Source organism: Aplidium turbinatum, chromosome 16 (genome assembly GCF_918807975.1).
Source record: "Aplidium turbinatum chromosome 16, kaAplTurb1.1, whole genome shotgun sequence".
Taxonomy (NCBI): Eukaryota; Metazoa; Chordata; class Ascidiacea; order Aplousobranchia; family Polyclinidae; genus Aplidium; species Aplidium turbinatum.
The window spans coordinates 14,053,386-14,064,954 of NC_137487.1; the positions used below are offsets into that span (position 1 = coordinate 14,053,386).

The 11,569-nt window shown below is 39.1% G+C and overlaps 1 protein-coding gene across 1 annotated transcript; it reads left to right on the forward strand.

The window, feature by feature from the left end:
- Nucleotides 1–8,835: 8,835 nt before the first annotated feature.
- LOC145785754 (TBCC domain-containing protein 1-like) lies at nucleotides 8,836–11,169 on the forward strand. Its single transcript, XM_082597461.1, has one exon. The coding sequence runs from the start codon at nucleotides 8,836–8,838 to the stop codon at nucleotides 10,639–10,641; it is 1,806 nt and encodes a 601-aa protein (XP_082453587.1). The 3' UTR covers nucleotides 10,642–11,169.
- Nucleotides 11,170–11,569: the final 400 nt, after the last annotated feature.

Below are 11,569 nucleotides of genomic sequence, written 5' to 3' on the forward strand. Positions count from 1 at the left end.
AACGCAACAAGCGCTGGTACAAACCGCATTGCGAACACGCGGCATAATCAACGCAGCAACGGACTCGCGCAAACTGCATGGCGCACACACGACCGTTGCCACAGAAACCCGATCAAAGGCAGGAATATGCGCATCTTTTGTTTCATCTGCAACACGCAAACGGGCGTTTTACAGCGAATTGAATGCAGACAGTCATAAGTTGTGATATTGTAGTAAAAAGGGAGCAATGTCAAGTCGGAAACTTGATCAAACGTCTCCCCGGAACTATTTTTCAAGGGCTGTTTACGGATGTCAGCAACTTTAAAATTTATTCAAGGTGACGTGCTGTTGAATTGAAGTAAACATGAATGATTTTGCTTTCTCAACAGGTATATTTTCAAAAACGTTACGTTGGCGTCACATGGGGGAGGGGGGGGTCAAAAATTCGAAAAAACAGCGTTACGTAATATTTGAACGCTCCCTTACAGTATATCTTTTAGTAAACCTTTTCGTCTCCTGTTTCATGCTAATAAATCTAGTTCGTTGCTAAACTTTATGTTGTGCTTAGCTTAAAGAGTCGCAGTCCATCAACCGCTAGCCAACGCAGAATCATGGCATGTGTTTTGGTCGAGTTTTGTTTATAATAATTAACGGTAGGTCGAAGTCGAACGTAGCGATAACTCCGAGTGTGGCAATAAAAGCAATCCTAGTGTGACGACATAATTACGTCATCCATCTGCGTGACATTTTGCTGAATTTACGTTGCTGCTGATGAAACACGCTTTCCCCCCTACGGCCAAAAAAATAGTTAGGCGCCTATGAGTGAGAGCCGTTAACAGTGTTTCAAACCTTGTGGTTTTTCCGCAGGTTTGGGATTGTTTTTTTTCGAGTTTTGGTACCTTTTTTTTAGTTTGCGGGTTGCTTGTTTTTGGGCTTTTTTTGGCCAGTTAATTTTTAGTAATTGCTATTCGTTGCTGTTTTAAGTATCGATAGCGCAAAGTCATTGCTTTTTTGGGCACTATCGAATAGTGAAATAGTCATTGCTTTTTGACTAACGACTTCCAACCCTGCTGGTAGGTTACCAGTTGTATGCCATAGGTGCATTTTGCCACAATTGACTTTCTAAAAAATGACGCAATAAAATATTTTTTAAAAATTTTGTAATTTGCGGTGTGCGGTTCAGTATAAAAGTTCCAGATAAATTGCGTTGTGTGGATAGATGAGTCAGCTGCGGCAAGCCTTAAAGCAGCCGGCAGCCATGGCCGCTAAGTAGTGCTTGAATGACCGCCGGTGCTACCTCCTCCGTCGGCCAAGTTTGGCCGCTGGTTTCTTCTAGCCAATTATTTAATTTCGCAATAGAATGATCGTGGATTAAATGTCGAAAATATGTAGTATCAAAGAGTGACGCAGAATCAGGTCAGCGCATCATTGTCACTGCTGTTGTATTGAATATATCCAGCGTTTTTATATCGATTCAATGTTGTCGGATATTGAATCGTTGTTAAAAAGGAGAACTAGGTTAGTTGACATCCGTGGGTAAAACACGTGTCTAAAACACGTGTCTTCATGTTCATAGTTGAGAACGCTGTGGTAGGGTGTGTCATATATTTGCAAAAATTTATTTTTTATCGGCTATGCTAAAAAAGGTGATATTTTAATGACAATAGCAAGTCCTGATAATTTGAAAGAATTTGAAGAAGGTCTACCTACATCGATTTTCACTTGAAAATCTTTATTTTTGGCCAAAATTTGCATTTTTTAAAAATTTTCTTGATTTTATAATTTGATACCCAACAATTTTTTTCAGCTTTTTTGACTCCAGTATGGCTCAAAATAGTTACACTCTCCCCCCTAAATGTGGTTAAATGGCTCTACCCTCCAAAAACATTCTTGTAAATAATGTCAAAAACCAGTGAATTTTGAAAAAAAAGCGAAGAATAGTCTCCATTATTGACTTTCTGATTTGAGGGCAATGAAGATCCTGACATGCTTGTGTTTTGCAGAATATCAAAGGATATGATTACATTCTAAAACAACATTAACAATAAAGTGATAAACAAAAGTTTACAAGATAAATATGTGATAAAGTAATTAAAACACCTTCTCCAAGTGCATCAAATCATTTGTGATGCAATAATGAACTCTGGTTGCTTGATAATGGTAGCTTGAAGGTTGCTGGTTTTCCAGTTTGTTTGGGAATGAAAAACCAAGGAAATAGTAGGCTTTCAAAGATAATTTAGCAATATCCAACACCAATGTATAGAATCAATGTGAAGATTGCTGATTTAACAAAAGCCAGCTTTAGTTCAGATTGGTTTAACCTGTTCACTGGGTTCAGTGGTCAGTTAGTAGCCTAAGATTGTTAAATTTTGCAGTAGCCTATGTCTGCAATGTCATTCAAAGCTTATCCAGATCGCTTTTTGATTAGATTCATCAGGCATTGTTTTAACCAGATATACTGTACAGTGCTCGTACAATATAAGTTATTATAACTTAAGCTAAGCATTCAGCTAAGGTTTACCATGCAAAGTAACATACTAAGCACAAGCTATTACAGGTAGGCTACTGCAAAAAGTATAGTCATTGTTTTGTTTTTGTTGTTTCCAGATCATTTTTACTGTTAGTAAAACTTGACTGCAGTTTTAATGAAACAGTCATTATGGCTACTAACACAAGAAGTGCTTCCAGTTGTCATTTAAGTAATATGATAGGATGTGGCAGCAAGATGCTGCCATCAGAACTTCCAACTGTCAGAGATGTGCTGAAGCTGGGTCTCTTTTTGCGAGAAACAAGTGAGACTAATCGCAGAAATTATACACAGAATGAGCTCATTACAGATATCTACAACCAGGTGTATGCTCAGTGGCAAAAAGCTAATGCCCTATTCAAATTCCCTGTCATTATTGCAGAAAAAAGCATTATGAACCGGTTAAAAAAATTGTGGAAAAGAGCAAATGAGATTGCAAGTGGTAAGGGAAAAACCGAAGCACGCCAAAAGTTTCTAGGAAGCATAGACTCATTGTTTGACATCCTTCATTACAACTGTGTTATAAAAACATGTGATGAATGCCAATGTGGTTCGGGTTGTGAAAAAGTGGTTCATATTTTCTGTATCTGCACCCGTGAACACAAGATTCCAGTTATGGATTTAGAGTACATCAAGGGACAAAGGGAAAAAAAATAGCAGCAAGGAGCCCCATCAAATGTCTCATAAGGATGTTCCTGAAACAAGAAAACAAATTGCAAGTGCTTTAAATCAAAAAAGGAAGATGGAAGCCAGCGAGAAAAGAAAATTTAGACTAGAAGAGAAGGATGAAATGTTCGAACCTCAAGAAGAAGAACAAGATGACTATCAAGCAAACAAAAGTCCACAAGATTATGAATTTGTTACAGAAGCTTCTGCTGGGCCTTCTACTATAAAGCGACATAAGCGTAACACAGAAAAAATACCAAACATTGCATTAGCTAGTTTACGACACAACACAGGCTTACGAGAGGCAGCTGAAATAGCCAGTGCAGCTTGGATGGATGCTGGGATTATAACAAAGGATGACCTATCTAAGGTGATTGACCATAACAGGCATAACAAGCTCAGAAGAGCACAAACAGAAATGATGAAAAGCATCGAATCCAAGCTTGAAGAGCAGATCAAAACGGAAGGAATTTCCTGTGTGTTTTTTGATGGAAGGATAGACAATACTAATTCTTATTTCTATGTTGAAGGATCTAGCCAAAAGTACCCAGGAATGGTAAAGGAGGAACATTACTCGGTGTGTAGTGAACCAGGAGGAAAATTTTTATTTCATTTTACACCAGATACTGCAACTAAAGAAAAGAAACATGCTGAAATCATTGCTGAGAAGATATTCGAGTGGTTGGTCGAAAGAGGATTGGACAAAACTATCCTGGCGGTCGGCGGTGACTCAACTAACGTAAACACAGGTTGGAAAGGAGGAGTAATGCACTGTTTGGAAACTAAATTGAACAGAAAACTGGTTTGGATAGTTTGCGACTTGCACACTGGAGAGCTGCCTTTGAGGCATCTTATAATTAATCTTGATGGAAAGACCGTATCTGATAGTAAGTGGTCTGGACCCCTAGGCAAGATGTTAGACGATGCGACGGAGATGGAGATAAATCCAAGTTTTCCCACAATTAGTGGTGGTCCAGCACTTCTTAATCTTCAACCAGAAATTATAAAAGATCTGTCTACAGATCAGTGCTATGCATACAAAATCCATGAAGCTATAAAAACTGGTAACCTCTCACCATCTCTCGCTCGCATGGAAATTGGCCCTGTAAATCATGCTCGCTGGCTCAATACCGCTCTTCGATTCTGCCGAATTTGGATTTCCAAGCATAATTTAAAGGGAAAAAAGCTACAAAATCTTCAAAGCATTGTTCAATTTATCATGGGGGTCTATCTTCCTAAGTGGTTTAATATTAAAGTGAAACATAAATGGACAGAAGGTCCCGCCAATTTGTTGTTCATGCTAAAACAGATAAGAAAGCAAAAGACCGAAGTGCAGCAGCTGGTCATTCCTGCAGTGCAAAGATCAGCTTGGAACGCCTTCAGCGAGACAATTTTGCAGGCAATGCTTTGTTCCCAGGATGAAAGTGAAAGGGTTTGGGCCGTTAACAAGATCATTGAACTGAGAGGAGAAGAAGAAAGCAAAGTCGGAAATGAAGCAGTGCGAGTGAGACGGGTGGAAGAGATTAATATCGATGCAACTAAGATTTCAGACATGATAAAGTGGGAAGCATCGGCTTATGAGCCACCTCTTACATGTTCTCTTACAAGCAGTGAACTGAGAAAGTTTTATGCTATTCCTATGGACGTGCCCATGTGGCCTAGCCACACACAAAGTGTTGAGAGGTGTGTAAAGATGGTGTCTGAAGCAGCAGCAACTGTTTTTACACAAGAACGAAGGGAAGGGTACATCAAATCCCAGCAGGTTAGCCGTATGCTGATGTCCAGAAGTCATTCCAAACAAGACATAGCAAAGTTGATCCAGTTTGGCAGTTTCGGAACAATTTAAATATCCATTTTGCCAACTCTTGTTGTGTTTCTGTAGTTGTGCAACAATTATCTACGTGTTTTACGATGTGTTGTGTTTTAAATGTTTTTTAATTTTTTTAATTTTTAAAAAAATTGAAAAAACTTCAAATTTTCTCGAAATTTCAGATGCAAAATGATGTAGGTAATCAAACTTCGATATTGCTAAAACTTTTTTCCCCAGTACTAGGCATAGATTTGCACCATTTGTTGGGGTAGCCGAGAGAATATTTATACAGATTCTAAAAATCAAAAAATATGACACACCTTAACGCTGTGGGTTAGTGACTTCACACCCTCAATGGTGACATCATAACGGAATAAATGGTCAGGTTTTATGAAAGGCGGTATGCAGTTGAAACAGTTTACTTAGCTGCGAGCAGTTAAAACAATTTAGAGTCGTTAGATGGTCCACAATACCAGATTACAATCCCGATAAAGCATTTAATGCGTGGTACAACGATTCTATTGCAGGACGTCACCCAGACTTCAACAACGCTAAGTGATCATTTTAACATTGTTGCAAGTTTAATGCTATTTACTTGTGCTATTGTTGTTGTATTTTGGCCTCCAAGCACGCAGATTTGGCCGCCGAGAAGGAGCTCTCGGTAGGCCACGATGGCTGCCGGAAAAAACACAAGTTTTAAGGCCTGTGCGGTGTGCGGATAAAAATTTTGGGTTTGCTACATCTATAGTGAGCAGCCCGATATCATAATCATAGCCGATATCATGGATTTATTATATGGTTGAAAATGCAGAAAAGTTTATCAGATGGAGTAATTTTTTATGTTTTATCAGTGAGTAATCAATCAATTTTACATATTGTCTCATATACATAGGCGTCGACTCCAGGGGGGCAGGAGGGCGGCGCCCCCCGTGAATTTAGCTCGGGGTGGCTGCCCCCCGCAAATTATTAAAAAAAATTCTAAATCAAATGTTTCTAAGTTCAGATTTGAGTTAGTTTGACCTTCATTGCGGATCGATCTCAATTAAAAGATCTACTTGTTGCAACAAGAGCGCTGCACCTAAGATAACAAAAGATACAGAAGTACGGTAGCTGATAAACGCCAGCATAGTGCCGTTGAAGCATAGTAACAATGATTGAAAAACGTTTTTCTTGATTTCTTCTGCTTTGTTTTTTCTTGGGTGCCAATAACGAGGTGCGGTTTGCTGTTTGCTCAGTTTAGTATCTACGCGTATTAAGAGCTAAAGTTCAAAGTGACCAGCATATAATTCGAAGTAGCCTACAGGCCTCGAAATTCGTTTTTGTTGACGGCGGACAAACGTGTCCGGTCGGAGCAGCTATCTCGGCGGACAAATTAAGTCTTACGGCTGACACACCAGTTTTAGCCGTCGATCGTCATGCTTAATCACTTTATCTTGATAATAATTCTTCGCCATTTCAGAACTTTAACTACGGTTTTAGAAGGCTTTTTAAAAATTTAATAAAGTCACTCTGAAAGGCTTTGATCAGATCAACGACTTGCGCCTGAAGAGTCAAAGTGCCGTGTAGCTGGTCAATACGTCACATAATTGATTAGCTTCCACCGAACGAGGTCGTGTGGCTTTTTGCGTCACAATGCTCTGGGCAGGAGTCGGAAAATTTCTACACTAACGCTACTAAATTTCTACACTAAAGAATTCACCTTTGTTACGCTGATTCAATGTCATCAATCGTTGAAGCAATGTAAAAATCGAAAGTTTTCCTCCTTGAATGGAAGCTAAGGGATTCAGTACTCACATTCTTTAGATGCGCACTAGAATGCGCTGGAAATTATATTATCGCAACAATTGTTTGTGCTATGCAATGACGATTTGTATCGCTAGTTCCTGTGTTATTTCTCGGCGGACAAATATGACCGATCGAGATGGTACTTCCTGCGGACATCACATGCTGTGACTAGGGATGGGCAATTCAGAATACCGAATCCAGAAGGATTCGGATCCTAAACTATCCGAATCCAAAATGGCAATAAAACCGGGTAATAAGATTCGGTTTAAAGATGTGCATAAGCATACACAGGCCTTGACAACATACGAACTGGAGGGCTGACTGAAGGCCGATGTATTTTCAATTTTGAAGTTTAAGCTAAATTCACTTTATATTCCTTTTAAATGATAATTTAAACAATTTAAATTGCCAAAGTGTGATCACTGAATCCCAAATCACTGCAAAAATCCTAAAATTATGTTGACAAAATGACAATATTTTCCGAAATACTGGTGTTGCCAGACGCTTTTTGGATTTCCAGTACAAGTGCCAAAATCTATTCCGTTATTTGAATGGTAAAAACAGCACAGTAACTCAAACTCTCACAAAATATAGACAAAGACTCTATTTATCAACTAATACTCAAACTATCAACTTATACTCGCGATTTTAGCTACTAACAGATCGGCCTTCAGTCAAATTTTAAGCTGCACGTTGCCATGGCCTGTGTATAAAGGTCGCCATGGTCTTGTGCAAGCTGTCAACTTGAGACAGTAAACTGAAAAAAAGTGTGGTTTGCTCACTATTTCTTTGCGCTGACACCATCCGCACTTTTAAAATCCTTTTGCACGCATTGATCACGCACGGCGCATGCATCCCTACGTCACGCGCTCGCGTGAGCAATCAAAGAAACTAAGCGCGCAATTTTTTTCACGCTCTGTACACATCCACAATCGTACAATGCTTTTTTTCAATCCACGTGCATATGCGACTCCGCGATAGTTTGACTGGTGGCGTAACAACATTAAGCAGATGCCCCTGCTAAAGGAGTTGGCTCTGAAATATCTCAGCATACCTGCCACATCAGCATCTTCCGAGCAATGCTTTTCCAGTGCAGGCTTGACGGCAACTAAGCTGCGCTCCCGTTCAGCGTTGCCAGATGGGGAAATAGAATACCAAATTTATATTTTCTGGTGAAATTTAGAGGTCTTTGGTGCCAAGCTTTTTGACCTTGGAACCAGACAACTTTTTGGTGAAATTTTCCACACTCAATTTTTTTCAAGAAAATTTTTCAATTTTTTAAAACATTTATAATAATCCCTGGTCGTATAGAAAACGTTTTGCAAGAGGTTTGCGTATGCATGATGGCAGTGTCTTATGTCTTAAAAACTATTTGTATTTTAGCCGAAATTGCTTTATTTAGGGTGTTTTAAATATCTGCTGAAATTTTAGTTACTTTTGGTGCCAAGCAGCTTCCAGCATCTGGCAACACTGCTCCCGTTTGACTGGCAGTTATTTAGAATGCCTTCATGTGTTGCACTGCAACAAACATTTACTTTAATTGTGTTGCTTTTGTGTCTAAAATTGCGAATAAACATTGCATGAAATTTTTTTACTTTTTGCGTTGCTGGAGCCTGGAAGTTAATAGGATTCGGTATTCTGGATTCGATTTAGTATTCCGGAATAATTTGGAATAGTGAATTATTCTGAATTGCCCATCCCTAGCTGTGACGGCGGACATGTCCGATGTCCGCCGTGAATTTAGAGGCCCGAGCCTACATTATAAAGCTTGGCGATATACAATGGCATATAGACGCAAAAAAAACATCAATGCTGACAAACAAACATCAGCATTTTAAATGTAAGCAATCAGTCGGTTAGAAAGTTTGCCCCCCCCCGGCGATTTTCAAAACCCGGTGCCTTTGCTCATATACCAGTAGGATAACGTAATTTGTATCTTAATACTGTGAGTCTGAACTTTATAAGTCTCCAATTTTGTTTCTACAGCTTTAGATTGATGTGTTGAATCGAAGTGAATTTTCATGCTGATGCTACATTTATACTGAATGGTTGACCCTATCATTTAATAATGTCAGACATAGAACTGTGGTTGCATCCTGATATATTTTATTATGGCATTATTTGTGCTCATCCCAAGCTAACTGTTCCATATCTGAAGAAAGTAGTTGCTTACGCAAAAACGAAAGGCAAGGATGGTGGATACCCAAACCTAAACTGGCTTATTTGGAAGCATATGGCTGTAAATAAAATGCTTATACCTGAAGACTTAGCTTGGTCGTATTTTCAAATGTTTTACACATTACGGGATTCAACAGTGAAAGAAAGACTTGAATTAGCAGAATTACGTCATCAGTTGTATGAATCAGGTGATCTTTCATCATATAAAAATCACATGCAAGTGCCAACTTTAGAATTTGTTTTATTTCTCTACTTGCAACAAGCTAACAAAACATCTTTGAGAAAATCTCTGATTGGTGATGAATGGCCTGGTGCCAGCCCACGAACAGTAGAGTCTCCAAGTCACTCAAGTAGATCTGACGCTGCTGTCAATATGCTCGATGAGCGAAAACATAACCAGTTTGTTCTTTCACACTTTACACAAATAATGGAGCTTTTATCAGATGGCTATAAAGGTCAAGTAGCTGCCAAGCAAGATTTAACAATTGCTCCTGAAGTTGTCAAGGCTTTGGGGTTTATTGTCCATGGAAGAGTTTTGAAACAGAATACTGTTTATACTGTTTATGATGTTGCTATTCGTCACAGAATCCAAGGAAAATCAGGTTACATTCGTTCTTCAGGCTGTTTTTCTGTCCAATCCTTTGAAAACTGGCTTGGAAATACTTTATCTGAAAATCCGTATGGGTTGGCAAATTGCATCACATCTGGTACTAAATTAAAGTGGTATGATAGTTTAGCTGGTCAAGCAACTAACAGAAAAAAAGCAAGAGTTGCCACAAATGCACTTACAGCACCGGCAAAGCACAAGGTAATATTTTTCAGCCAGTGTTCTAACCAAACCATCGCTCGACAATCAACTCTCATTAGTGGAGCATATGTGAAATTACATCGTTGCCATTCCTCATACCTTTATCTTCTTTCACCACTTAAATGTGTAAGTATTGAAAAGTGCACAGGTTGCTGCATAGTTTTGGGACCAGTAGCCACTTGTGTAAAAATAGTGAACTGCCAAGATGTGTTGGTGATTGCTCCTTGTCAGTTAATAGCTATTTCAAGCTCTAGTGGTGTTACTTTGCATGTGTCAACACCAACACGGCCAATGGTGTTTGGTGATAACCATACAGCTGCATCAGATCCACCTATAACGTTTGCACCATACAACACATTTTATCCTAAATTAGAAAAGCATTTGGCTATGGTCGGTCTTACTGCATCTTCTCAAACTGATCAATGGAATAATGCTGTATGCTTTGGGAGGAAACATAACTTATCACTAAGCCGTTCAAGGTTAAGTGATGTTGTTCGACCAAGATCACCAAGATTTTCTGCCAGTGGAGATGCTTCTACTGCTACTGATGAAGACGAAATACTTTATCAAATCATGAAACCATCAGATTTCTATGTTTACACAATACCTTTCAAAATGGGAGATGGCTCCAGCAGAGGTGGCAAGACTGGTCCTTATTCAAACCAAGAAGTTTTTGGTGATCTGCCACCCGAGTATGCTAAAGCTGTTAGCGCAAAGCAAAGAGCAACAGAAAAATGGAGAAAAGCAGTTAAAGACTCCAAAATGACCAAAGAAGAACGGCGTTCTTTTCAACTCCTTGTAGAAGGAAAGTTCAAGACATGGGTTGCTGAAACTGATAATCAAAGACAATTAGACGATCTTGGACAAAAAAATCTTGTTACCACTTAAAAACACAAAGTGATTATTTATACAGTAGAAACTTAACTTGACACCGGAAAGGGAAGATAAAATTTTTTTTTCCACCAAAATAAGGCAAACCCTGTGTGTTTGTGCTTATTACTGTAAAAACGCTATCATCTGCTCAAGATGGAATGAGTTTCGGATGAGAATAAGTTGCTACCATAAAAAGAACAGGCATCGTAAAACAACTCGTCTGGAAAGCGGAAAATGTTTGCATGAGTTTTCATTCATGAGCATGAGCGGATTAACTCTTGTTACTGAAGACAACCACTGCTTGGAGTAGAATGACGCCAGACATGTGATAAGTGTGGGAACCATCAGAAAGTTTTCTTGTTCTTTATTTCTCCATTTTTATGCCTTGTAGCGATATCGTACTTTTCTTGCAAAGTTAAGCATTTTAGTTTGATAGATCTTCGTAGCATTGTCCAAAGTTGTAACTTGTAGGCTCAACCGTATATATTTGTTCAATAGGCTAATAAGCGTAAACTATTTTTTTTTACAATTAAGCAATTTGAAACTGGCAAAATTGTACAGCTTGGAAAAGTTGAAACAAGGGTCATACTGTGAAGTGCGGTGCTTAGCCGCAAATCTATTCACAGCATGACGCTCGCTCACAGCAAGCGGTTTCTACTGTAGTTTATTTTTCAGTACAGTACCCATACAAAGTGGAGAGATGGCGCAACAGATAATGCGTTGGCTTTCCAATTATTATGCAAACCTAGTTCAACTCCTGGCTTCAGCTGGTTGTTGAAAACATTGCTCACCATTATAGAGTGTTATAAATTGGGTGGGCATAATTGCTACAGGAAAAGTGGCCAAGAGTAAGGAACTGGCCACCCTACTCTCTTTAGTGCCGAAGGGCGAAGGCCAAAGGCGTAGTACAATGGGATTGGGAACCTTATCTTCTCATACTCGA